At 30.2% G+C, this 27,691-nt stretch overlaps 2 protein-coding genes across 3 annotated transcripts; both read right to left on the bottom strand.

Annotated features, from left to right (window-relative positions):
- Window positions 1-2,973: 2,973 nt before the first annotated feature.
- Window positions 2,974-9,826, bottom strand: LOC111392363 (AT-hook motif nuclear-localized protein 1-like). Its single transcript, XM_023017722.1, has 5 exons — window positions 9,352-9,826; window positions 8,092-8,159; window positions 5,983-6,114; window positions 3,766-3,927; window positions 2,974-3,599 (listed from the first exon to the last, which is right to left on the bottom strand). The coding sequence occupies exons 1-5, from the start codon at window positions 9,716-9,718 to the stop codon at window positions 3,309-3,311; spliced, it is 1,020 nt and encodes a 339-aa protein (XP_022873490.1). The 5' UTR covers window positions 9,719-9,826; the 3' UTR covers window positions 2,974-3,308.
- Window positions 9,827-11,318: 1,492 nt separating this feature from the next.
- LOC111392438 (65-kDa microtubule-associated protein 3-like) lies at window positions 11,319-16,535 on the bottom strand. Of its 2 annotated transcripts, none has more exons than XM_023017879.1 (13): window positions 16,390-16,535; window positions 15,487-15,575; window positions 15,076-15,282; window positions 14,458-14,709; window positions 14,159-14,368; window positions 13,921-14,076; window positions 13,440-13,599; window positions 13,213-13,364; window positions 13,038-13,125; window positions 12,856-12,929; window positions 12,637-12,711; window positions 12,256-12,538; window positions 11,319-12,104 (listed from the first exon to the last, which is right to left on the bottom strand). In XM_023017879.1, exons 2-13 carry the CDS (start codon window positions 15,556-15,558, stop codon window positions 11,647-11,649), a joined length of 2,187 nt encoding a protein of 728 aa, XP_022873647.1. In that variant the 5' UTR covers window positions 15,559-15,575; window positions 16,390-16,535; the 3' UTR covers window positions 11,319-11,646. The 2 variants fall into 2 exon arrangements, with proteins under 2 accessions (XP_022873647.1, XP_022873582.1); XM_023017814.1 differs by having other exon boundaries at window positions 16,366-16,534.
- Window positions 16,536-27,691: the final 11,156 nt, after the last annotated feature.

Raw genomic sequence — 27,691 nt, forward strand, 5'->3', positions numbered from 1 at the left:
TCTCTCCATATTGTAAAGACAACAATAATGATGACGACAAATTTATCGTGTGGGACATTTGATATACAATGCTTGATAATACTCTGAACGGCTTTAAGATTTTGATTTTTTTCTTGAATTATGTCCATGGTTATCTAGTTTATCTTTCAAAACACATCAAAAATGCATTTGTAAAGTTAAAGGTTGACAGGTTGCGGCCTTGCGGCTAGTATATGAATAAAAACTCTTAATTTTGCGATACTACATGTTTCATAAAGAGTAAATGACATTCATGGTTAGTGATCGTTAACAAAATTGTTGAAATTTACCGTTTTAAATGTAAGTTGTCACTTATGATGATTACTGTAGTCGATATGAATTTGATTACTCTTTCATAAAAGGTTGTGCACGCATAGTTAATTCTAGATCCTAGTTCTAGTGGCTTATTAGCAAGGTTGGTTGGATTGTATTGATCTCAACCTATGTTTAAGTCTTAAACGAATGGAAATGCTATGCTACATCAATTAATTGAGTTAAAATAAAATAAGTATTTACCATAAGCACAAGAGTGATACGTAAAAACATTGAGTTATCAAATATGTAGAACATTCTTCCTTAACTCTTGCTATTGTCACATACTCTCACATAGACATCTCTCACTAGATACTAAAAAATAGAAAATCATAACAATAAACACTATTGACACGTTTAATAAGGTGAACGCCACAACGTGCAACAAATATTAAGAAAGAAAAGTTAAATATTTTAGCTACTATAATGCCCATCTTTTAGGTGATGCGAACCAAATATTTTCCTACTTTTATTCGATCATAATGTAAGCTCCAATCTTATATCATTTGGGCTAGAGAGAACATGCTTTCAACTTTTCATCCATCCAACCCTTATTAATTTTCTCAATGAATTCTTCAGCTCGTTTCCTGAGCTCATCTTCTTCTTCATCTCGGGTTCCTTCATCATTGTCAACCATTGATGTGCCCACAGACGAAGATGTCATCTTCGAGGAACACAAAGCATTTGTTCTTTCCATGTAATATCTCTTATTGCTAACATCCCCGCGAGAAGTAAAAGGCTTAACTTCATTAAATTCTGACCTCGATTTCGAGCTACCAGCAAGTAGAATGACTATGATCAGATTGCATAAACAAAAGACTGCGTGAGAATTCGAAGCAGCAAGGCTGATCAAATCAAATGTTGAATTCAGCATATTTTATGAGAGAGTTTGAAAACGAAGAGTGAACGAACAAATTGGAACTCAAGCAGCTCAAAGGCTACTGCTGTCTGGTAGCAGAATGGAAATGGAGTTAATGGCTAGTTGGTAAGGACGATTTAGGAAGACAAAGAGACCGCGTTCTGGGATTCTCTTAAAAGGTTGCACCGAAGGAAAAGGTCTATGGAGGAAGCTTTATTTAGCAGAAATTGAGGATTAGATGGCGAGGTGTAGTGTGAAAGCTAATGTGGGCTGACAGGTTATATGCATTAGTTTAATCCTCTGTGCATTAAATATTAAGATTCTTGAAACCCCTCACTTGATTAAATAGAGTCCTTCTAACAACCGATAATTTCCGTATCGAAAATTTTTGGATGTGTTTCATATGTAATATTGAAAGGGAAAAATTAGTTAAAATCCAATTACTGATAGAAAAATGTTTTCTTGATTTTTAACCTGTGAGAAATTACATGAAGAGTCGATTTCATGTAGAATTTTTTATAATAGGTCCTGTGAAAAGTAAATTTTTTTGATTCATAGTACATGTACCAAACATTAGAAAAGAAGAATAGGCAATTTTGTGTCATGACTATACCTTGTGAATGAAATATTAGACTAGAGAGTTGGAATCCAAACCATTTATAAGTTATTTCGTCATAATTTGGCAAGTAAAGCATCTCTTACTCCATATCCAAATTTGGAATTATTGAAAATAATATTTAAATAAAAAAAATTTATGTTTCTCATTGGATTGCAAGCATGAAACTTGTAAATAAAGAAAATAAATTTTAGACAATTGATTAAATGCATTTGATTGATTTAGCTTTCAACATAGAAAATATTATACTAGTTCAATTTTTATTTTTTTTATACCCAGGTGTCCGCCTTAAAGCGACTGATCTTGGGGCCTACGATCTAGCCCCTCTTCACACAGACCAGTTAAACAGCGGGTTGTGTCCCAAACTGGCCAGGGTCCTAGAGCCCTCCCAACTGAACTGTCAAAGTGTTGAGCGACTCAAACCCATGTATGCGTCTTGCCTTCCAGGAGGACGAAAATATTATACTAATTCAATTTTTATTTTTATTTTATTTATTTTATTTTTTTTATACTAGTTCAATTTTTATTGGTGGGTAGATGAGAGGAAGGGATGGATGAGTGAGAGAGTGGATTTCTTGAAAAATAAAATCCTAATCCCCTAAAATATATATATATATATAAAATGTGTGCTGACATGTTATGCATATTAGTTTAATCCTCTGTGTATTGAATATTAAGATTCTTGAAACCTCCCACTTGATTATAGAGTCTTTCTAACAACCGATAATTTCCGCATGGAAGATTTTCCGACGTGTTCTATAAACAATATTAAAAAGGAAAAATTAGTTAAATTTTTGTAACTATCGTCATAAATGGGATAGAAAAATGTTTTCTTGATTTTAAATTTAGGGTGCATGTATCTTAAATGAATCTAAGTCAATTCGAAGAACGTATAAAATAGGATTAACTATATCCTCTTAGACATTTTTTGAAATGTATAGTTAAAATTAATTATTAACTAGAAAATTTCTTTGCAAAAATTATTTTTTCAATAATATAAAATTTCTTAAATCTTCTGTCCAAATTCTCAACATTCTTTGAGTTTTCAATGCATATTTCATGATATTCATGCATAGCTCAAGATTGTTTATATCCATTTTCATACACATTTCTGTACATCAAAATTTCGGTAGAACTATAAGCAGCAACGTCGAACAGCCAACTTATAAGCAAATCAGAAATTATCTTATAAAAATTAAGTTTCTCTACTACAACAAAGGATGATACATCCAATTCAAACATCCGAAATTCTATATCAGGTTACAAAACACCAGAGCAAACATGACTCGAACTACACAACAGGCATACTAGTGAAGTCCTAAACTAGTATGAAACTAACAAAAGAAAAAAAAAAATCTGCTCGAATTGACAAATCACATTCTAGTTGAAAACGATAATAGGCAGTTGTCGATTTCTAACCGGGGTCAGAAAGAAGTAAGCCTAAAAGTTTCACGCCTTCTAAAAACAGCTAAGATACAAACAAGAAAAATATAACAAACACAATTAGCAAGTAATTTCGTGGCGTTGCTCTCTAGAGTCTTCTCCCGACAATGAGACATTACTTTCTGGGATAGCAATTTTTGAACCTTGAATGGAGTTTGCAGAAGTTAAGTTGTCTCCACGGAAGGAAGCAGATGAGTTCAAATTTGGCTTCTGTCCACCGGGGGTTCCTTCATATCTTTCTTCAGAAAAAGGATTAGCAGGACTCGGGGTAAACGATATTGTGCGCTCATACTTCCGTTTTTTGGGCTTCAGCTCTTGATGGTGGCCAGGAAGAAAGCTGCCAATGACAACCTGTTGCAAAAGACAAGTTCAGAGGAGTATTCCAATTAGCAAATATTTTCGTCTGGTGTCATATTTGTTCTATTGTCGTATGAAGACAAATAGATTGTAGATTTTTTGGATAACATAGTAATTCTTTTGTGTCTCGTTTTCGTTCATTTTGGTAACACTTTCTAACCTGGACAGGGCCAGCAGCTACTAGCATCCCAGCAAGGCCTCCCCCCAAAACACGGCCATCTGGACCTGCCAACGAGACACTCATCCCACCAGATCTGCCTTTTGTCAATCCGTTATCGTTCGGCATGAAAGAGCCTGTCAGAGAAAGTATTTCAAAGCGGCCCTGCAGAAAGGGCATAATTATAGATAATTCTTGTCAAAAATTTAAGAAACAACAATTTTGATGGCTTCCATAACTTTAGTGGAGAGAGAGAGAGTAAGAGAATTCAGGAAAACCATCTCGAAACATCACAATTCCAAGCCTCTGAAAATTCTATCAGATGTGAAATGGTGCCGGCCCTCATATATGCCAACTTCAAATATGAGACCCCTATATTTTGAACCTTATAAAGAGTTTTAATATAATTATGAAGAATTTAATACAGACAATTAAGTCCCAAAATTCGAACAGGAAAATACAAAATGTCAAATTTCAACGTACAATAAAAATTATAAGTGAAGTTTTGGCAAAAAAAATTACAATGCAATAGCAAATGGGTCTATTCATTTCTTTGGTCATTTTCTCATTGCAACTATTTCAAACAAAATTGAATAAACATTTGAGTCATTTATGTATAAAATTTGATAATGTTGACTGTGAGATATAGTGTAACAAAATAATAAAAATGACGATCAAATACACTCTAATTTTATATTAATTAATAAGAAGTTAACATACAAATAAGAAGTATGAACACGGACGAAGAATTATTAAATTCTAAGTACTTTCAACAAACACCGAAAAAGGTTATTATCATATGATTAAAGCAAAATAGTAATAATAACAGCCTATGTACTCTGTAGTATAAGTTCTGAGGATAAGGGAGAAAAAAAGAAACATGTAAGGCTGTAATAGTGCCAGCGAGACTATATTAATCTGTTAAATTGAATCTTCAAAATTTTAATTCAAATGGAGATAATTTATTTTTGAATAATATTATTTGCAATCGCCCTACGTGACATACATGTAGCGGTTAATGACTTGATGCATTAATGTGGTAGTAATGCATCAAATCAGTAATTGCCACATATATGCCACAAGTGCAACTATGTTAGTAAGCAACTATAAATAGCACTACTCTTTATTTCTTGTTGTGTTGAGAAAAATTATGATGGGTGAGTGGAATTTGAATAGACAAAGAGACATTTTTTTTGGTTAAGAAAATAAAAGAAATGTTTGGAAAATAAAATGACAAATTAGTCATAGAGAGGGAAAGTAATATTTGTGTTATATTTATGTGATAAATAAATGTAAGGGTGCATTTGATTGCGAACATGAAATTTGTATGGAAAAAAAATAAATTCTAGGCAATTGAATTGCCTATAAATTATTTCTATGGAAATTATTAACTAAATATGTTTGATTGATTTTATATTCAACTTATAAATTATTATACTTGTTTATTTTTTATTGGTGGGTAGATGAAATAGAAAGGGGGTAGATGAGAGAGAAAGAGAGAGTGAATTACCTACAAAATAAAAACCATTTCACCATAAAGAAAATATTTTCCTTATTTTTGAAGAAAATATAGTCACGTGACCAAAAGTTTGAAAACATTTTCCACAGAAAAATTATCAATCAAACACTCAAAAAGTAGGAATTTAGGTAGAAAAATGACATTTTTCATAGAAAATAATGCCAATCAAACACACTAAGTGATAAAGTTTATGTCATTTATATTTTTTTAAAAGGTTTTTATATTTTCGATTTTTATTAGTTTATTGTGTTTGCACGTGGTAATTCTATTTTAAAGAATTTCATAAATATAATTTTTGCTTTTTTTTAACCAACCAATTAACCTTATGCAATTTGGGACTCTTATCAAAACGGGACCTTAGGCAATCACCTATCCCGCTTATAGTCAGGGTTGCCACTGATGTGAAATAAGGAAAACTTCTCAAGTGAGGAACAACATTTCACCTCTATGAAACTAAAACCCCCATGTGGATAAGGCTTGTTTAGCTAAGCTTAAAAATAAGAAGTTACTTATAGATAAGTTATTCTTTCTTATTTTTAAGCCAAACAAAGTTGTTTATTTTGAAAGTCACTCTTGCTATTGTCAAATTATTAACTTATTTCCAGATTTGATCAATAAATTATCTACTTAACAAATAAAAAGTTTAGCCAAAATATAATCTCTGTTAACAGCAATTTCAAATAAAGGGAAAGGGTTCGCACCTCATAGGTCAAAGTACCACCGGAAGAATTAGGTTGATGAAGTGTAACATTTGAGATGGGACCATTTGCTGAAAGAACGCAAATAGCTCTGGAGCCTTGTTGAGAGAAAGATATTATTTTCATAGTGACATCCTGATACAAATAGAATGGAAAACTAAAATTTAGTCAAATAAACATCGACTAATAGCAATATTAGAAGAAGTAAAAATCAAAGTTTCAGTCAAATTAAAGAATTGAGATGCCTTCACAGCAAAATTCAATGTGTGAAGTTTCTTTGCATAACTTGAAAATAAGAGCATCATGCTCTAAAGTCTTCTCCACTTTCAAATAACTAACGGGATGTTTGTGAGGCAGGATTGGATAGTATTAAGGAATAAAATAATTTATACTCTTGTTTATTATATTGTTTGATCCCGTCCAGTATTCACTATCAAACATGAACTAAATGGATACAAGTACTAGGACAAAGTGTACAGTTTAAGCAAAGAAAAGGTAGTTAGCAGGTCATGAAATTATTTCAACACGAACCGTTTGAGAGCATATGGTAAACTTATGGAGCATTTCACATGAAAATTAAGTCATGGATGATTGTTTGGTAGTAGCGCCAAAAATAAGACTTTATTGGCTAGCTAATGTCATGACTTTTTGATGTTTTGCGAAGAAAATCCAAAAGAAAAATTAAAACACGTTATGTAGTTCATTGATAAAGGCGTCTATGCATATCTATTATGTTATTTAAGCATTCTAGGATAAATGAATTAGAGTAGAGACTTCCAAGTTCCAACAATCATTTTATGTAAACTCCATGCCTCTTACTGCTGTCACACACAGTTACAATTTGCACACCAGAATATGTGATATTTCTGGAAATTATTATTCTTATATAATTAATTCTTAAAATGATGTGTTTTCCTACATTAATCGTTATGAATGTCAATATTCTAGTATATGATACCATAAAAAATCAACAATAAGCCTTATTCCAGCCATCTTTCTATCAGCTATTATTTAAAAATATGAACATATTTAATTGCAGATACTAGTTACTGAGTTAATAAATGAACTGAAGGAGATTTTATAAGAGAATTCATGAAAACTTCTAAAGATTTTTCTTCTTCTTTCCGGTATAAAATTTGATCCCAATATGTCTTCAACAGCGTGATGTTAAAAATAACAAAAAGAGCACCTTGGATTCTTATAGAAAAATGCACCAGTGTTCTGCAATGTATTGCCTCTGTATCTGGTCCCCAACCTTTTCTTTTAGTTCCATAATTATTCGCCAGTGACAAAACTGTCCAAATCTCTATTTAATACTCACATAACCCTTGTATGTCCAACTTTATGAAGCTGGCTCTTGCTTATCAATATGGTATGGTGTCTAGAAATTTAAAATAAGGCATTTTTTTGGGTAAATCCCAATAGCTGTAACTATAGTTTCACTCAGTTTCATTCAGGTAATTATATTTCAATTTTATTCAATCGGTTAATTATACTTTAATTTGACTTCAATCAGGTAGCTCTTTATAATTTTGTGACTCGAATTGAAAAAAATAAAAAACATAGCAGACAATAAATGATGTCAACCATTTATTGCAATGAAGTTGTACTTATTTCATATCAGAGCCTATTGATTATGTATTATTATAACTATCATTTATCGAATACCGTTAGTGAAAATTGAAAAAAATCTTAATTTAAATTAAATTGAAGAGTAGTTAATGATTGAAATCATATTAAAGTGTGCTTACCCGATTGAAATCATATTAAAGTATAGCAACCTAATTGAACAAAACTGAAGTACAATTACCTGACTAAACTAGAGTGAAAATATAGTCACCCCGAATGGAGTTTACCCACATTTTCCATGAGGGCCATGTGATAGTTTATTGAAGATTTAGGTTGCTTCCATCGTTGTTGACTAAATTGCTCATTCATAAAGCCTATGTACCAACTTGCTACTAGGTAATAAATTAGGGACTGGTGTCAAAATTTTCTAATTAAATAAATAACGTTTGAACCATCAGCATATGAACCAACAGAAGGTTTTTGATATCAAGCTGTTTAAATAATAAAACTCGATGTACAAACTTTACTGGTAACTAGAAGTACCTCGCCAGCATTAACAGTTATCACATGGGGCGTAAAACCTGCCCCACCATTGTATGCCACCTTTTCACCTACAAAACAGATAAATATTAAATTGGTTGCTTATGCAAATTTAAAATTTCATCAAAGAACAACCAAATGAAATTTAATTGATGAATGAGTGTTCTACATCAAACATATAATTGTATCATGTTATGGATAGTGTTCTAATGATATTTGATTATGCACAAATAAAGGAAGTACGAGCAATCATTTTCTTCATCCCCTGTTTATGAATAAACATGCTAGAAATAGGGTATTTCTCATTGGGAAAATTGGGGAGCTCGATAATTCTGGATACTGTAGGTAATTTTTCTTTTTAAAGTGAAAACAGATCTAATTAAGCCAGACATTGCGGGGAAATTAATGCCAAAACATTCCTGTGGTCAGAGGCCTGTTCTAATAGAACAGAATGTTCTGCTGCTGCATTACTAACTACTTTCGAAGTCCTGTGATAGCAACTTCTCATTTGAAAATAACTATACACATTGATGGGATGCATACACTTTGGCAATGAATCTCATCGAATCAGTTTTATGCTTCTATTCATTAACTCCAGTATTCATGCTATCTATCGGTTTCAGAGTCAGCACATACTCTATCCATGCTGTCTTTACATTAGACCCACACATGTCACATCAGCTACACATAATTATTCACTCAGTTTTTGAGTAAAAGACATATTTTGTGTCAAATCAAATCAGCTCAGTAATGACATCATTAATAAAACAAGTCGTGGTTCGCAATCTCTACGTACTACATGCTTACAGCATCAGATTATTTTGACCCCACAAACTCATAAGATTTCAAAGGATAGAACTCCCATCATCTTCAGCAGCAGTATCATAAATTATTTTAAAGATCATAACAATCACAATTATTATTTTAAATGTACGACACGCCGACATTTTTTTAGCTGGTGACGGCAAGACTAGAACTCAAAATCTCTGCCTCGCCTAACGTGATGTTGAACCAACTCATTTAAGCATTTTGTTAAAGAGCAAGTATATTTATTTAAATTTAGTCTTGAACAGTAGATTTAGTTTTTAAACACTTTAACCAACCACAAATAGCAATATCACATCTCACTCGACAAACAAACAAACCAATTCAATTTCAGTGTCAGTTATTACAATCACTATGTAGCAGTAAATCACAGAAAAAGCAGAAACCACTATCATAATTCAAGATTCAAATCAATAAAGCAAAATATGATATCATTACCAGGACTTTCGAAGTCCAGCTTATGCTTTTTCTTGTAAGAGTCGACCGGACGACTAGTGCTGTGTTTCCAAGCCGAGAAATCTCCCGTAAGTGGAATTGAAGCAGATATTGGCATAGGTGACAATGCCAACGCTGAACCATCTGGTGCATACTTCCTCGGTCTTCCCCTCTTCTTCTTCATGTCAGTGGCCAGCGCCGGAGCAGGCACATGCACCGGCATGATAGCCTGGGTTTCTGGTGTTGGCCCAGCTGCCGATCCAGTATCTAGACTAGGATTTTCCACCCTTGGCTCAATCCTGAAACCCTGTGAGGCTTCATCTCCCTTCACTGTCACCCCAATAACTTTTGAACCTTCTTTTTCATCCATTTATATACTAATAAAACAAAGACCTTAACAATCCTTAAACCTTTAAAAAACCTCTAAACTAAGACCTAAACTCAAGAATAATGTAAAACTCGAACCTTTTTTTTTTTTTTTTTTTTTTTTTTTTTTTTTTTTTTTATATTTTAGCTCAAATGCTCAGAGTAACTACAAAAAGAAACTTTCAGCTGGAAATTTCCATGAAAACCGAAACTTTATCAAAAACTCCGAATATCTAGCATATAACCCACTTCAGAAACTAAAAATCTTGAAAACCCAGAATCAGCTTTGTATATTCAAAGATCATCAGAGTACAACAAGGCCCTGATGTGGATAATATTTTCTGTAACATCCTGAAATTATGGTTTAACCTCTGCCATTGCACAGAAGAAAATTAATATTCTGACATAGAAAATGATAAAAATTCAGTAGTTGAGAAATTAGGGTTTTGCAATAAAGAACAGAGGTAGGAAAAATGAGAAATTTAAAAATAAATAGGAATTAATAAAATATTTATAATTTATTCAGAATTAACAATATTTAAATTGCAAAATTGAAAATATGAATTACGGTTTTGAAAATGGTTTCAGGTCCGTGTTGGAAATTCAAGAAATGGGAATTAAAAAATGGTAAAGTTAAATGCATATGAATAAAAAATGGATAAATTCATAAATAAAATAATTTACTTATTTCAAAATGGAGGTTTAACTGTTTAAAGCTGTAAAGTTAACGTTAGAGCCAAGCGAAATTTCTCCAGCCTCTGACCTCTTCTTTGTCCTTTTAAGGTGTTGTTAAAGTTTGACCATTTCAAAAGAAACACCCTTCAGCTTCAGAAATATTTACTGTTATACCACTGTATGCCACTTTTTATAAATTAGGTTGCTTAATCGAGTTGAGATTTGCTATCCCATTTGCTCTCCTTGGTTTCTATCTTAACCAGTAAGTTTTTTGGTTAATTTCAGATTTTGCCACGTTTGGTTATACTCAAAAGTAAGTCAAATCACTTATTTGACAAACTTACATTTAAACCAGTAATTTTGACAAACAAAGTTTCAAAGTTACTTTTCCTAATTAACTTTCTTTTTAATAAATACAAAATAACTTTTTGTAAAGTTCCAATCACAAAGAAACAAATTCATTATGCTTGATTAATGGTGACATGTATGATTAAAATTTATTTATTTTTTATTGATTATATTCTATTTATCTTTCTTTTTCTCTCTTATTATTTATTTCTATTTTTTGTGAAAAAATTAAATTGGATTATTGTAACTTTTTTTTTTTTTGAAAAATATCTATTTTTTATTAAATTATAAAATTTTATATGAAAAATTTATAATTAAATTCAAATGTATTGATTTTTATTTATTTTTAAAAGTAGACTATATTAATAATATTGAATTATGTGTATAGATGTGTGTGTGTGTGTGTTAGAGAGAGAGAGAGAGTTTCACACCAAATCTACATGAATTCCATTTCAAATGAAAATTTTTAAAAATCTTTTAAATTTCACAAAAGTCTATAAAAGTCTACGAAAGATTTTCACTAATTCCGAACAAATCTATAAAAGATCCACAAAATCCACAAAAGTCACACTTAAAAAAAGTTCATCAAAGTTTTCAAAAGTCCCAATTGAATACACTCATTGAGAAAGCAAATAAAATCACCTCCTAACCGTAAATGAAGGATGCCAGAGGTTGGGCATATCAACTCAAACTAGAATATAGTTAATAGCTACCATAAGAACACTACCACTTTCAGACTTCTCTAGTGATCATAGTGCTAGGAGAGTATCACAACAGCTAGAATAAACACAATATCGTCCACCTTCAATTGTTTTTAGACCATGTATACATTGGAAAAGCCAATAGAATTGACTTACAATCACAAGATCCAGACTATATATAATAGGAATCTCAAGATCTTGAAATGTGTCAAATTTGGACCAAAGACTTTCGATGGTCTTTGGGAAGCACAAATCCTGCTCTCCTCTCCTCAAACGAGTATTCAATATCTTCATCTTCCATTGACTTGGGTACACAAGGAGCTGGTGTGATAGCTGTCAGCATTGGAACTGAAACTGTGGAAGGTGTAGAAGGCATTGGAATTGCCATTGTTTTGGGGGTTCTGTTCTCTTCATCCATAGTAGAAATCGTCTTGGAAGGAGTTGTGAATGGTGATGTATTGTTGCTTGTAAGTGTCTTCTGCAACATCTCATTATGTTTTGTGTTCAGATCTTCCAAAATATTTGTTGCTTTGGATTTTGAAGAGTCCGTGGAAGAAATGGGAGAGAAAGGCTTTCGCATAATTGGCAACTCTATTTCATGAGCATTTGTTGGATTTAAAGAATGTGGTTTCAGAGGAAGACCAGCTATGTCTAGACCCCTCCGTCCTATGTCAGAGAAATGAGAATGAGATTAGAAATAAGAAACAAGAAGAGGATTCAAAACTTGGCATATATAACTTCGATTAGTTCTAAAATTAGTAAGAAATTGCATTTACGTCAAACAAAATAACCAACTATTCAGTAAAAGAGAAATTACCGGATGACATAGCTTGAAATCTATCATCCCTGGTGGGGTTGTCATGACTCAACCGGTCATTTTTCTTGGCATGACGTGTATTAGGAGTAGCTTTGGTGGAGTGAAGCATATCATGCTTAGGAGTTTGTAGAATTGTGCCGCCAAGAGAAAGTCTTCTGTTGCTTGCACCACCGCATGACAATCTAGGTCCTTTCTTCGTACTCTGGTTCTTCATAGGGCTCGGTTTTGAACCATAAAGAGCCTCCTGTTCTGCTAGTAATTGCCCTTGCAGTTTCTTCTGGTCCTGAAAATAAATAAAAGAAACACAAAATCAAAGTGAGAGGGTGAGAGCAAACGTCATTAAATGTGAAATTCAAATGAGAATTATTAAGAAGACTATACCCTTTGCCTTTTGCGTTCTTGCTCTTTTTCTTGCCTTAAAATGTTATACTCTTCAAGCATGGAAAGAAGACGAACCTGTACACAGAAAATAAAAAAGAAAAGGAGTAAAATTTGGTTAGGCTAATAACTAGAGTATTAACATTTTTACGGCAAGAAAAAGAGCAAGAACGCAAGGCTGGAGTAAACATAAATATGCAGAGTACACAGGGAAACACTTACGCCGTCGTAAGTGAATTCAATTCCTCTCTCATTCTCCCAAGATGATGTTTTAGAAGCCAATGCATCCACAATTGCTGGATAGAACGGGCAGAAAAGAAATTAGTAACAAAATCTATCATGTATTTACACCATTAAAGACTTTTACCGGCAGATGGATTTCTAATAAAATGTAATATTTTTACTTGGAAGTTTATTGACCAAGACGCGAGCTTTCTCAGCGCGTTTCAATGTAAGATGAGCACCTCTCCCAGCATTGTAACGATTTTCATCCTATACAAAGATTAGATTGATTTTGAGCAATTGAATGTTTGCAGTTTATATAAAAATAAAATAAATGACCTTGTTGAAAAATCCGACCCTATTATACTCCTCAAGCCAGCTCTCCTCCTCGCATGCAACCATCCACTTCTCAACCTTGTCGAGGATATCCTTCCTGCTAAATGCTTCTTCTTTAACTTTAGCTATTTCAACCTCAATTTTTTCAAGCACATAAGTTGCATCAACAGCTCCTGTTATTTGAGGGAAAACAGAGTTAGACTCAATGGAATAATATCATTACAATCTTTTCTAAGGTTTAGTAGTACCAGATTCAATAGCTTCAATAGCAATGTCCAATGAACTATCGGTTTCTGGAATCAGATGTGTTTTCCTACAAATATCTTCTAGCTCCGACTTCTTTTTCAGAACAAGCTCCTTCATTTTGCTTGTTTTCAACTCTTCCAACCGAGAAACCTCTTTCTCGACCTGATTAGTACATGATTTACATTGTTTTACATTCCATTCAATAGCTAAACCACACCAAAGCGAAAAATCAAGTATGTTTGACTAAGCTTAAAAAGCTTACTTATAAGAACATAAATAATTTTAATTAAAAAATTTCTATTCATCAAAATTGAAAGTAAGCAACTTACTTTCAGAGTAAGGCCAGAATAAGTTTTTCGTTTAAAAATAAAGAAGAAGAAAAAGTAAGTTATCTAAAAATGTTGAAAATAAAATAGTACTTGAAAGTAACTTTTAATTGTAAGCTCGAACATCTATTCTTGGCAAACATGCTTCATGACTTACAAAAGTAATAATGTCTATAGACAGCATGTTTGGCTCCACAATCTCGTTTTCTGAAGCTGCTACATTACAAGTGACCTTCTGAAAAACTTGTTGCTCTTCAAGCGGTGTATCCATCAGGTTCCACAGTTGCAGCAAGGACATGGCAAGATCTTGCAGCTGTCAAGGAAGAAATTAACAATTTAGCACGCAGAAAATAATGAACTTAAAAATGAAAGAAGCACATTAGAAATTCTTATACCCTTTGCATCCTTTGTATCTTAATCTCTCTAAGCTTTTGAATAGCAGCCGCTAATTGCTGTATGGTATCATGACTAATATTTTTTGAACCTTCAGGATCTCCTAAACTGGGATGAACCTCACTGACAGTTTGCTTGAAATCCATACCAAGAACCAAGCACAATGAATTCAAAGAATTGAGGTGATCGAGAACCTGCTTCAGACGTTCACTCTGAAACCAAGGGAATACAAAAGCAAGTTGGTCAAGAATAATCACTACAAAGCAAGTACATATGATACTGCTATAGAGCAAAGAATAACCTTTTCGTTTTGAAGTGCCAGCATCTCTCTTTGCAATTCTTCAAGCTTTCTTAGAGACAAATCGGCTTCATCCACTACCAAAGTAGTAGAAATGTACCCACTTGAATTAGAAAGTTCATGCTTAAGCTTCTGTATTTGCTCCAGAACCTCTACAAATTGATTCTTTCTATCACATTTCCTCTTCCGCATTTCCTCTATCTGTGGAAGAATGGCTCTAAGTTCTTCCTTCAAGTTTCCAAGATTTTGGTCAGACTGTCAATGAAACATAAACGTCATCATGAATCCCACAACAAATTGTATCTACCTTTTCTTTTAACACAGTTACACGTATACTTTATATCTGGTAATCTTAGGATAAAAGTCAATTCATGTTTCCTCCCACACACTTAATATGACTGAACAAATTTTCATGCCAACACAATATTTCGAAATCACAAACACCTTTAAAACTAAATGCTCTATAATTTGAGGCTGATTAAAGTTATATTTGAATTCAAATGATTTCATTGGCATATTCAACAACTCACAAGAGAACACTATCAATATTTCAAAATCATTAAAACATTTTGTCTACTGCAATTTATTGATTCTAATGACTAAAATGTTTTATATCCTGACCTGCCTAATATGTACTGGTCGCTCTCCCATTGCTGAGCAGATGGCAGCAAGTTCAGCTTCAGAGTCAGCAATTGCCTGCCTAATCTGAGCTCTACACCTGTTTGCCTGATCTACTTTTCTTCTGTACACCTCCAAGCATTCCCGTTCTAGCTCAAGCAACATTCTATCCCTTTCAGCATCCGACTCTCCTACTTCATCCCATATTATCTTTTTTTTTTTTTTTTTTTTTGAACGAAGCATAAGAATAAATAATCAGAAGGCTAATGATACTAACATAATACAAAAGTGAGAAGATTGTGCAGTTGAAGTAAGGACTCAAACATCACAACTTCAAAAACGTGCTTCAAACAGGGAATGGGAAATCACAAGCATATCTTTACGTAAAAATTTAGTACTCGAAAACAAAAGAACCTGCAATTCATATAGAAGAGATCCACATGTTGTTTCCATTTGCAATAGTGGATCGCTTTGACCGTTCGACATTTGGAAGTAACTTCAACCTGCGCATAGAATCCAACTTTATGAGAATACAAGCACAATATGCTAACACAATCACATTAGAGATCCGTTCAAATTCAATACCGATTATCAACTTACTACAATGCTTAACAATTTTAACTTCCACCATGACAAAGGTGAAATAAATGGGCAAAATAAATTCAGCAAAGAAACCCTATTGCCTGACTTACCTAACAGTAAAATATTTTTTTGACCGTAGAATCTGCGACTTCAAATTCATTTTTCGAAGTTTTAAATCATATAAATGAAGATTCATAAAATTAATCTATTACATTAACTTTGCTTCACAATCTAGATTATTTAGTTTACCGAACTCATCATGACTTATGAGTTGCAGTGCTACAGCATCAGTGGAGGTGGGTATGGAATGGGGAACGGAACTAAACCCTTGATCGATTTACAAATGAAACGGGAAAAAATTAACTGATCCTCACCAAAAAAAAAAAAAAAAAAAAAAAAAGAGACCCAGCTCAATTCAACCAAACCCCAATATTAAACCAGTATAAACAGAATAAGAATTTAAATATTACCTAATTCACTTCTATTGCCAAAATTAGAAATAGAAAATTAAATATAAACTCACCCCTTACTAAAAGTCGCAATCCCAATTACTAGAACTCTAATTAAGACATTTTTTTTCCAATCCCACTATCTAAAAAACTGAACTAGTATCATTTCAACTTTCTCAAACTCTAATACTCTCGAAATCCAAACTGAAGAAAGAAAAAAAAAATTCTACAAAGGAAGCAAAACCTAGATCTGAGAACGTACCTGGAAATTTAACCGAAGAATTACCTGCGTTGTGACAATTCAGAAAAAAGATCTCAAAATTGGTTCTAAAATGAGATGAATTTTAAGAGATTGCAAGATTTCAAACTCTTCGTTTAAGAGCTAGAGAGAGAATAGGGAAACGTTTTGAAATTCGACCGTTGAGAAAGAGATGTAGGAGGGTTTAATAATGTTTGCTGGGGACGAAGAAAAATTTAAATTTCAAAACGGCAGGAGAGAGAAAATACTTTTTCAATTGGTCCCCTTGTTGCCTAGTAGCATGATTGACTTTTACAATTTCATTTTTTTTTTATAACTAGTCGCATGCCCGTGCAATGCATGGACTGTGTTATTTTTTAAGGTAATATTAGTATGTCTAGCGTTAAGGATTTATGAGAGACATGTGCATTAGATTGATTTGATAAGGTAAATTTACATATAATGTAACTAATAAAAACTATAGTCACGATGCATCTAGAGAGCATCAAGAAATAAAGTACACTTTAAAAAAGACAAAACAATTAGCAAACAAAATTTAAGTATATAAAGAGACCTGAACAGCATGCCATCGTTTTTCAAAAATTTAACAGTGATATTAGTAGTCTTGAATATGCACATTTTGTATAAATAAAATTTTGAAATTTTCAATTAAGTATACAATCCTAAAATGGATCAATTGGCTTTAGTAAACATATATGCGTGCCGACTTAGAGTAAGACAGAGGGGGAGGGAGAGATGACTAACAAAATCATTTAGTACCCTACAAGTTTTAAGCATACTTGATCTTTCATTTAAAGAGTCCAAAGACACTTCATGTTCATCGGCACACACAAAAGAATGTAACAATTGATCATAACTGAGAACCCATGAATCAATGACAAAGGTTAGTTACCTGACAGTTGAATGCCCACTCTATCATCACTGTCCATGACCATAGCTATAAGACTAGTGTTAAATGCAGATTCGCAGAGCCAACCATAAGTTGAGAATCTGCACATAAAAAATAGTCATTCAAAACTTTATCATGCATAGAAACTATAAGCTCCTACTTTTAGATAGTTTATTTTAAATGACATACCTTAAACCCTTGTAACATCAATCATGAAACCAGATTGAGGCCTATGAAATGGATTAGGCATAGGCACCTCATTTTACTGTCAAAATAACAAGTTAGAATATGTGGAATAACATAATCAGAAAGATAACATCGTTGAATTTATAAAACACTATTTCTTATTTTTTCTTGTTACCTTAGATGAACTGGCAGGTAAAAGTGTAGAAGGGGGTGCAAAGCCAAGCAATACTGCTGCAACAGCATCGTCTTCCAGGAGTGCAATTGAATTAGTCTACAGAAGTAAAAAAAAAAAACTATACTAAAAGAAAAGCTTGACTTTTTTGCAATGCTATAATGGTAAGTGACAATGTATGTAATATGATTGTCTTAAATCATTAACATGAATGCATTGCCATCTATATTTTTTTATTGCTTTTCATGTGGCACATACTTCTAGGGAAAGCTAAGAATGCATTGAACAAAATTAGTTGGTGTATGAACACATGCATTTCATTTGTATAAATAGGTGCTTATCACACACATACACACTCACGCGCACATGACACAATTTTTTTTGCAAATTTTTTTTTTTTACTTTTAAATAACTTGAAACAATTTTTTTACTTATAAGTAACTCTTTACATTTTAGAAATATACTTAAAATTTGAAGTTAATATTTTTCACTTATAAGTAGCTTTTACAATTATAACATTTTTTTTACTCTTAAATAACCTGCATGATGATAAAAATAACTAATTGGATGAAGCAAATAAATTGGGTCGAAAATTATAGAATTGGAAAAAAAAATCATCTGACATCATACACATAGATATTTCACACAAGTAATGTACTTCATTAGAAATAATAACATCAACACTTGAGAACATTGCAGATGACAAACTATTTAAAATAAACACACATTCAATCTCAAGACAATGACTCAATTTTCAAGCAAAACATTAAACTAAGTCAAAAGCATGCACCATAAATGGAGTAGTGGGTGCATCAAATAAAATATCAATCAAAAAGGCATTATTTGCAAACACTTTTTGTTTCTACTCGTCAAAAGTTTAATTTTGCTTCAACTCGAAAGTATATAGAATTAACACATAATCCTGCTTTAAATTAATATTGAACTTGGAATTGAGAATAATTCAGAGATGCGTGATGTTAAGCAAAGTTTATTCGAAGGAAAATGTGGCATCAGCGGATAGTGATTCGGCTCATTTATATTTGTTCTTTTACCTTTGAGATAATTGAAAGGCACAAGGAAGAAAAGGAAATCAAACCTCCAACGATACATATATGTGAACATCTTCAATATTGCCTAAGAAAATAACAGACACGGATACTGATAACCTCATTTTCCTGTAAGGTTCAAGAATGCAGTTTCGCAAAAAGTCACAAAATTTGAGATTAGAAGTAAATCAAACGTGTACCTAATGCCAACAAAACTATACACCGTGAAAAAGAATCAAGAATTTTCAAACGAATACATATCTTAAAAGTATTATTTTTATGAAAGCAGTCAATTTAACCCAAATTTGATTGCAAAGGCTAATCGTCTGGATGAGCAAAACATCAAATCCTCCTCTATTTATTTAGAGAATCGGCTAGAATTTTCATGTTCATTACTTCAGTCATTCTTATTAAATCCTTGTATTTGTCTATTTACACATTATAATATCCAATAACGTCGTCAATGTCTCAATTAAACACTTCAATTTCAATAAACATAATACGGTGGCTACTCACCCTTTGGTTTGGTCACAAATTTGTAAATTTTTTGTATACATCCCTCACAGTTTAACTGCACTTCAAAATCGTAGTCGTCACAACTTACTGTAAACAAATAATTCAATATTTATTACAAATTATAACTAAAATAAAATTAATTTAATAATGACTCTACTTAAAACAATGACTCTACTTACAATATCAATTTTTCAATTTTTAAACTCTTGCTCTAGTCCTTCAGGTGACACATCATCACTAACAAAAAAAGGCAACAAACTCAAAAAATTTAAGAAATCATTCAAAATTAACATGATTACTGTTACAACAAAATCAAAAACAAGAAAAAAAATGTTTTTATCTAGGAGTGTCATAGAGAAGAGAACAAAGATAAAAGAACCTATAAGAAGAAGAACAGTCAAACAAACATATTTTATTGAAGAAAACATTGAAAAAATTGAAATTTCTATTTTAAAGGGATATATGTTATCCAACATAGAATAACAATAAAAAAAGTAACAAATTCACAAAATTCAAGAAATCGTTCAAAATTACCATGATTGCTATTACTACAAAACTAAAAATAGAAAAGAAAAAAATATTTTCACTTGAGAGCATCTTAGAGAAGAAAACGAATATAAAAGAACCTACGAGAAGGAAAATCACAAAATAAACATTTTATCGAAGAAAATATTGAAAAAATTGGAAGGTTGGAAATATTGGAATTTCTATTTCGAAGGGAATTGCGTTGCTTAACATAGAATACTACCCAAATGACAGTTATAAGATTAAATAGGTTCTGAAAATGAAATGAAAAGGAAGTTCAATATAAGGCAAGCGTGTGTGTTTTGGATTTTACCTTTTTTCTTCCTCAGTTCGGTTTGATTGTGGTGGGAGGAGTTAATTCAAAAGACGTGTGAAATGAGAGAGAGTGAGAGCAAAAAATAACTTTATAGGGGAGAAATTTGTGAACAGTTACTAAAACCAAGTGGATGAAAGTGCGAGATAAAAGAGTTGAATAGTAAGAAAACCAATTTTGGAATAATGTGTAAAATCGAGTGCTACAAGAATGAATAATAATGCACGGATTACCCCTTTTAGAAGAAGAAAAGAGAAAAGAAAAGTATGTAAGACAAATCATTTTGACCAAACCCATTTCAAATCAGTTCAATGTGAAAATGTACGGGACAAAAATGAACAGTCTAATGTTGTACAAGCAAAAACAATAATTTCCACCAATTCAAAAAAAGGGGGGGGGGGGGGGGGGGGGAAATTGTATAATAAAAAAAAAAAATTTAAATTTAAATAATTTTAATCTACCAATTCACAAATAAAAAAAGATGAAAACTTTTTATAAATTGAAAATATTTTTTAAAAAAAAATCTCTTTTCACGAAGAGAAAAACAGTGATTGAAAGTATTAATTTCAATCATAAATAAAAGGATAAGAATTAAAAAAATTAAAATTCTTTTATAAATAGAAAAAATGTAAGTTGAAAAAATTTAAAATAAAGAAAATTTCTTCTTTCATGGAGAGAAAAATAGTATTTGAACAGATTTATTTAAAACATACATAAAGACAAAAGAAGTTAAAAAAAATAAATAGGGAAAAAAATTATGCTCCGTGCAACGAAGTGCACACACACACACACACACACACACACACACTTTATTTTAGTAATTTTTTGTTATTAATATTTTAATTTAAAATATCTAATTTACAATAATTAAATATATCTATACATTTACTTGAAAATGTTGAAGTTTTTTTTTTTTTACGTATAAGTAGCTTTTATTTTTAAATAAGTGGAAGTATTTTTTTATTTTTTTTACTTATAAGACTTTTTACATTCTAAATAGTGTAATATTTTTATTAATATTTCATTTCAAAAACTTTTTACATTTTAGAAATATTTTTTTATCTTATTATTAATCGAAGTGATTATTTTAGTTAGAAATAACTTTTTATATTTTATATAGGAATAAAGAATCACTTTTATGTAAAAAAATTTATTTAAAAAAATATTATTACTAATAAAATTATAAGATATAGTTTATACATAGTTTATAGCGTGAGAAAATAGAAAAAGAGTATTGTATGTCAGATTCAGATGACCAAACCAGTTCAATATGAAAATCAGCGTGACAAAAATATTTAGATATATTTAGTTTTTTAAATTAAATATTAATAAAAAGATTACACTATCTAAAATGTAAAAATTTCCTTATAAGTAAAAAAAACACTTCAAGTTATTTAAAATAAAAAAACTTATAATTGTAAAAACTACTTATAGGTAAAAATATATATTTAAAACTTGAAGTTAATATTTTTCACTTATAAGTAGCTTTTACAATTATAAGTTGTTTTTACTTGTAAATAACTTTAAGAAATTATTTATACTTAAAAATTTTAAGTTAACATTTTTTTACTTCTAAGTAGCTTTTACAATTATAAGAGAATGAGGAATTCATATTTTTTTACCTATAAGTAGATTTTACACTTATAAGTTTTTTATTATTTTAAACAACTTGAAGTGATTTTTTACTTATAAGTAACTTTTTAAATTTTAGATAGCGTAATCTCTTTATTAATATAATATAATTTAAAAAACTAAATATATCTAAATATTTTTGTCACGCTAAAGAGAAAATGGAAAAACAGTATTGTGTTAGATTCAAAGGATCAAACCAGTTTGAAACCAGTTCAATGTGGAAATCAGCATAACAAAAATATTTAGATATATTTAGTTTTTTAAATTAAATATTAATAAAAAGACACACTATCTAAAATGTAAAAAGTTACTTATAAGTAAAAGAATCACTTCAAGTTATTTAAAATAAAAAAAACTTATAATTATAAAAGCTAATTATAGATAAAAAAAAATATTAATTCATCATTCTCTTATAATTGCAAAAACTACTTATATAAAAAAAATGTTAACTTCGAATTTTTTAAGTATAAATATTTAAATATATTTAATTTTTTAAATTAAATATTAATAAAAAGATTACACTATCTAAAATGTAAAAAGTTACTTACCAGTAAAAAAAATCACCTAAATTTATTTAAAAGTAATAAAAAAATTGTAATTGTAAAAGTTACTTATAGGTAAAAAATATTTATTTTAACATTTTTAAGTGAATATTTAGATATATTTAATTTTTAAAAATAAATATTAATAAAAAATTTTAAAAAAAATACGTGCATTACTTTGAACATTACTCCGTGCACGAAGGCAAAAAAGCTCCGTGTACGGAGGATTGGATCGTCAGTGCACGAATGTTTGCTAACATTAGTTTTTTTCTTTTTTTTTTACTTATATTTTTATGTTTATTTTCAGGCTCATTTCGAAATATCAAACGAAGTCGAAATATTACATTCTTAATATCATTTTGAAATATCACGGCATAGTATTGACGTCGTTAATGGTGCGTGAAATGGCTGATCGTAGCAAATGTTACTGGATGTCAAAATAAGCATTTTCAAATTATATTTCAAAATTTTCGATAACAAGCCAACTTTAAAAATTTATCGACGATTGTACGATAGTCGAATCGATAAATGTTTTATATTCTCTCGAAACTCATTTCAAAAACTATATCATAAACACATCGAATGATTTAAATGAATATCGAAAATAGTTAAACGAACATTAAACGTATGTGTTAAAAAAATGTGTATAGGTCTTTTTTTCTTAAAAAATCAATTATTTTATTACTATTTATTATTTTTTCGCAACGATTTTCTCAATACATCATTTTGCTCAAGAAAAATTATGTGGTATGACGTAAATTTTTTTCTCCATGTACGGAGTGAATATGTTTTTTTTTTTTAACAATAAGTTTTTTTATTAATATAATTTTAAAAATTTAAATATATAGAATATGGTTGATAGTTAATAACGTGAGAATTAAGAGAAAGAGTATGGTGTGTCAGATTCAAGTAAGGGAGAAATATTGCAATGGACGTGACGTTGCACTCAAATGGCATGTGATAAAATTTCTACAGTATTTTTAGAATTTTTCCTATTGCCAAACTAGTTCCCAAACTGGTTAAATTATTTAAAAGTAAAAGAAGAGATTACACTATCTAAAAGATAAAAAATTTCTTATAAGGAAAAAAATCACCTCAAGTTATTTAAAATAAAACAACTTATAATTGTAAAAGCTACTTATAGGTAAAAAAAAAAAAATTTAATCCCTCGTTCTTTTATAATTGCAAAAGTTACTTATATTAAAAAAAATATATGAACTTAAAATTTTTTAAGTATAAATATTTAGATATATTTAGTTTTTAAAATTAAATATTAATAAAAAGATTAAACTATCTAGAATATAAAAAGTTACTTATAAGTAAAAAATCACTTCAAATTATTTAAAAGTAATAAAAAAATTATAATTATAAAGGTTACTCATAGGTAAAAAATATTAATTTCAACATTTTAAAGTAAATATTTAAATATATTTAATTTTTTAAAATTAAATATTAATAAAAAATGTATTACAAATAAAAGTAAAAAAAAAAAGTGCACAAACCTCCGTGCACACGGAGGTCTGCTAAACGTTAGGGTTTTTTTTTTTTTAAACTTATATTTTTGTGTTCATTTTCATACTCATTATGAGATATCAAACGAAATTGAAATATTATAATCTTAATATCATTTTGAAGTACTCGCGGCATAGTATTGCACGTCGTTAACGGTGAGTGATACGATTAATTGTAGTAAATGTTACAAGACGTCAAAATAGGCATTTTCAAACTATATTTTAAATTTTTGGATAATAAGCTAACTTTAAAAATTCATTGACGATTGTACAATATTCGAATCGATAAATATTTTACATTCTCTCGAAGCTCATTTCAAGAACTATATCATAGACACATCGAATGATCTAAATGAATATCGAAAATAGTCAAACGGATATTAAACGTATGTGTTAAAAAATACGTATAAGTCGTTTTTCTTTAAAAAAAATCAATTATTTATTACTATTTATTATTTTTCCACAACAATTTTCTTAATACATCATTTTACTCAAGAAAAATTATGTAGTATGACGTAAAATTTTTTCTCCATACACGGAGTGAATATGTTTTTTTTTTTTTTACATTTTATTTACAATAAGTTTTTTTATTAATATAATTTTAAAAATTTAAATACATGGGATATGGTTGATAATTAATAACGTGAGAATTAAGAGAAAGAGTATGGTATGTCAGATTCAAAATAAGGGAGAAATATTGCAGTGGATAATGACGTGAGACAAAATTCCTACAGTATTTTTGAATAAAATTTTTCCTGTTGCCAAACCAGTTCCCAAATAGGTTATGTGTGAAAACGAGTGTGACAAAAATGAACAGTAAACTCTCATTTTCTCTTTTATGGTAGTATAGATTAGGGTACGTTTGATTGGAAGCATGAAAATTGTATGAAAAGAAAATAAATTTTAAATAATTCAATTGCCTAGAACTTATTTGCATGAAAATTATTAACTAAATGTGTCTGATTGATTTAATTTTTAACCTGTAAAATATTATATTTGTCTGATTTTTATTGGTGGATAGATAAAAGATAGTAGATAGATGAGAAAAAAAAGAAAGTACGTTCACTAAAAAAAAAATTCTACTCTCCCTAAAAAAAATATTTTCCTTGATTTAAAAAAAAAAAAAAAAAACATAGTCACGTGAGCAAGAGTAGGAAAATATTTTTCATGAAAAAAAATGTTAGTCAAATAACACAAAGATAGGAATTTGGATAGAAAAACACATTTTTCATGGAAATATTGATTGCAATTATTTTTCATTGAAATTCCTCATTTGGAGTGTTTTATTGCTATTTTTTTCCATTGAAAATATTTTTCAACTTTTAAAAATATGCCTGATTTTTCTTATTTTTAAGGAAAATATTTTCTTTTGGGGAATAGATTTTTGTTTTTCTCCAAATAAGAAAAATATTTTCTTTTATAGATGATAATTTTATGTCAATCAAATACATTCTTAGTATTTCAAAAAACGTAAAGTATGATTAGACGTGAATGTCAAGTTTCAAACTTTACGAGCTTTAATAGCATGTTTTCCTATTTTTAATTTTTTAAATTTTTTAACCATTTTAAAAATCATTTAATAATTAAAATAATATATTCCAAAAATCTAAAATTATAAAATATTATATTTAATAAATAATTCCTACAATTAATCAATTATACAATTTTCAAATTTCCGAAATGTAAAATTAGACTATTTTCATAGTTTAAACTTTCCAATAAAACGCTTTTAAAAAAGAAAAAAAAATAATAAAGCACCACTAAGTGCTCATTGTCAAGACATGGCATCTTCGCTAGAGTTTCGTGCCTAAGCATCACTTAGACGGGCTTTATAGAACACTATTAAGTACGATCGATTTTTTATTGGCAGTAAATAAAATAAAAATTTGGCCATTCCTTGGTCCTCATTATTTCAAAAGTTTATTTTCATTCTTTTATTTTCAATTACACATTCTTTAATAAAATAATATTACACGTAAATTCAAAATTCTTCTTTATTTATTAATTACATATTCTTCATCAAAATACTATTTACGTATTGGACAATAAAAGGGGCTCAAACATGCTCCAGGATGACGGGCCGAGAATTTTACGACATCATAGAAAAGGGACAAACAGTAAAAATATAGAAGAAACGATAATAGGGGCTTTTGGACATAAGATTTTTACCATAAACGATATTTTATAATTCAATCTTCTCTAGAAGGCAATCTTTTGCAAGTTAAAATAAATAAATAAATGAAAACGGGCCAAATTACAATCTTTCACTTTTTATTTTTTCCATTGAAAGGCATTCTTCACACTAATTCCTCGCCTCTTTCTCGACCTCCACCCTTACATTCCTATGCCCATGGCCGCCCCCATCTTCTCTTACCTCCCCCTTATAAGATGCATGATTACTCTAATATTTGCCCTTCTAATTATAATAATGATTTATTTATTTATTTTTATATGAAAATTTCTAACTTTTATTTAATTCTTGATTCACTCGTTGAATACAGTCTAGAAAGACTGCCACTGCTTCTCTCAACTTTTTTGTTCTAAGTTTCCAAATTAATATAATTGATTGATTTCCTCTACTAAAATCCATATACATTAGTGCAATAAGTATGCTATTACTAATTAGTTTACTAAAGGATGATAATATACATACTCTAATGATGCAATTGTGTCAAAATAATAATAATAAGAAGAAGAAATCTTTAATTTGTTTTCATATTGATAGCGTAATATATTCATTATATTTAATTGTGATTAGAAACTTGAGTATTTTCACCAAGTTTAGAAACCCTCGTCACATACTACTACAAGGATAATTTTTTCATGATGCCTAGTTCAGAATGTTGAAAATCGAACATGCTAATGATAATTAATCGAAAACTGAGTTGATATGTACATTGGGTATATTCTCACTACCTTTCACCATTCAGGAGCATTCTCATTTATACAAGGACGTCACAAATGCATTAATTTTCACAAAATTCACTGAGGAAGAAACAAATGCATTAATTTTCACAAAATTGAAAGATTAACATATTGAGGAACCTACAATCCAAGTGTTCAAAAGTGTTTAGGATAAGAACGATAAAGATTCCAACATGTCATTTGCTTATGGGTCTATTGAAATTGAGAGGGCGAGTGGCAAAAGGCAAAATTAATGAATTATGCTACTTGTACATTAATGTAAAACTTGGATGACATTTGAATATGTGGCAAAATCGAGGTCATTGTATGTTTTAAGTGTTGAATAAATTAATAGTAAAATTGTATGTCACACAGTACAATGTAGAACAGAATGTCAACTAAAATATAAGTTTAACAAGATTGCAGAAGTAATAGCCATTCTCTAGAGATGATGTAACCACGGATTTCAAAAATTTCAAATCCACAACAAATTCAATTCTCAACTCCGGAATCCATCTACAAAAGAGGAGCCTTGGCGGATTGGAGGTATTTTACGTACTTAATAATCATGGTTCACTTGGATGTCTCGCCATCCATTAAAAGTGTCTCCCGTTGCATACCCGTGTTCCATTATGAATATTTATTCTTCGATCTTCAAGGCTCCTCTGAGTTACTAAGTAAAGGATTAACTATGCCTAACACTTGGTAAGGAACTCGACTGGAGGCCTCGAATTGCCTAGGATTAAAAGCCTGGACGGACCTCAGACTTGAATGGAGACCTTAGTGCAAATTATGACAAAATAAACTTGAAAGTTAGTGTACTAAAACCAAACGTGCAAACAATGTAATTCTAGACGTGTATCATAGAATAGAAACATTCGTAACTTTTGAAAATGTGACTTATTATTTTGAAAAAGAGTCAACTTAGAAAAATAACAAACGTTTGCATAAAAGAAAAAGGGGTCCAACTTTTACTCTAAAATTCTAAAGGTTGAAAGATTCTCACTTAAAAATGCCTCGGATTGAAAGAACATTTAGGGTTGGACCTCTTGAAAAGAAAAATTCTACCGTTGACTTTAAAAAAATTATCCAT

Source organism: Olea europaea, chromosome 1, assembly GCF_002742605.1.
Source record: "Olea europaea var. sylvestris chromosome 1, O_europaea_v1, whole genome shotgun sequence".
Taxonomy (NCBI): domain Eukaryota; kingdom Viridiplantae; phylum Streptophyta; class Magnoliopsida; order Lamiales; family Oleaceae; genus Olea; species Olea europaea.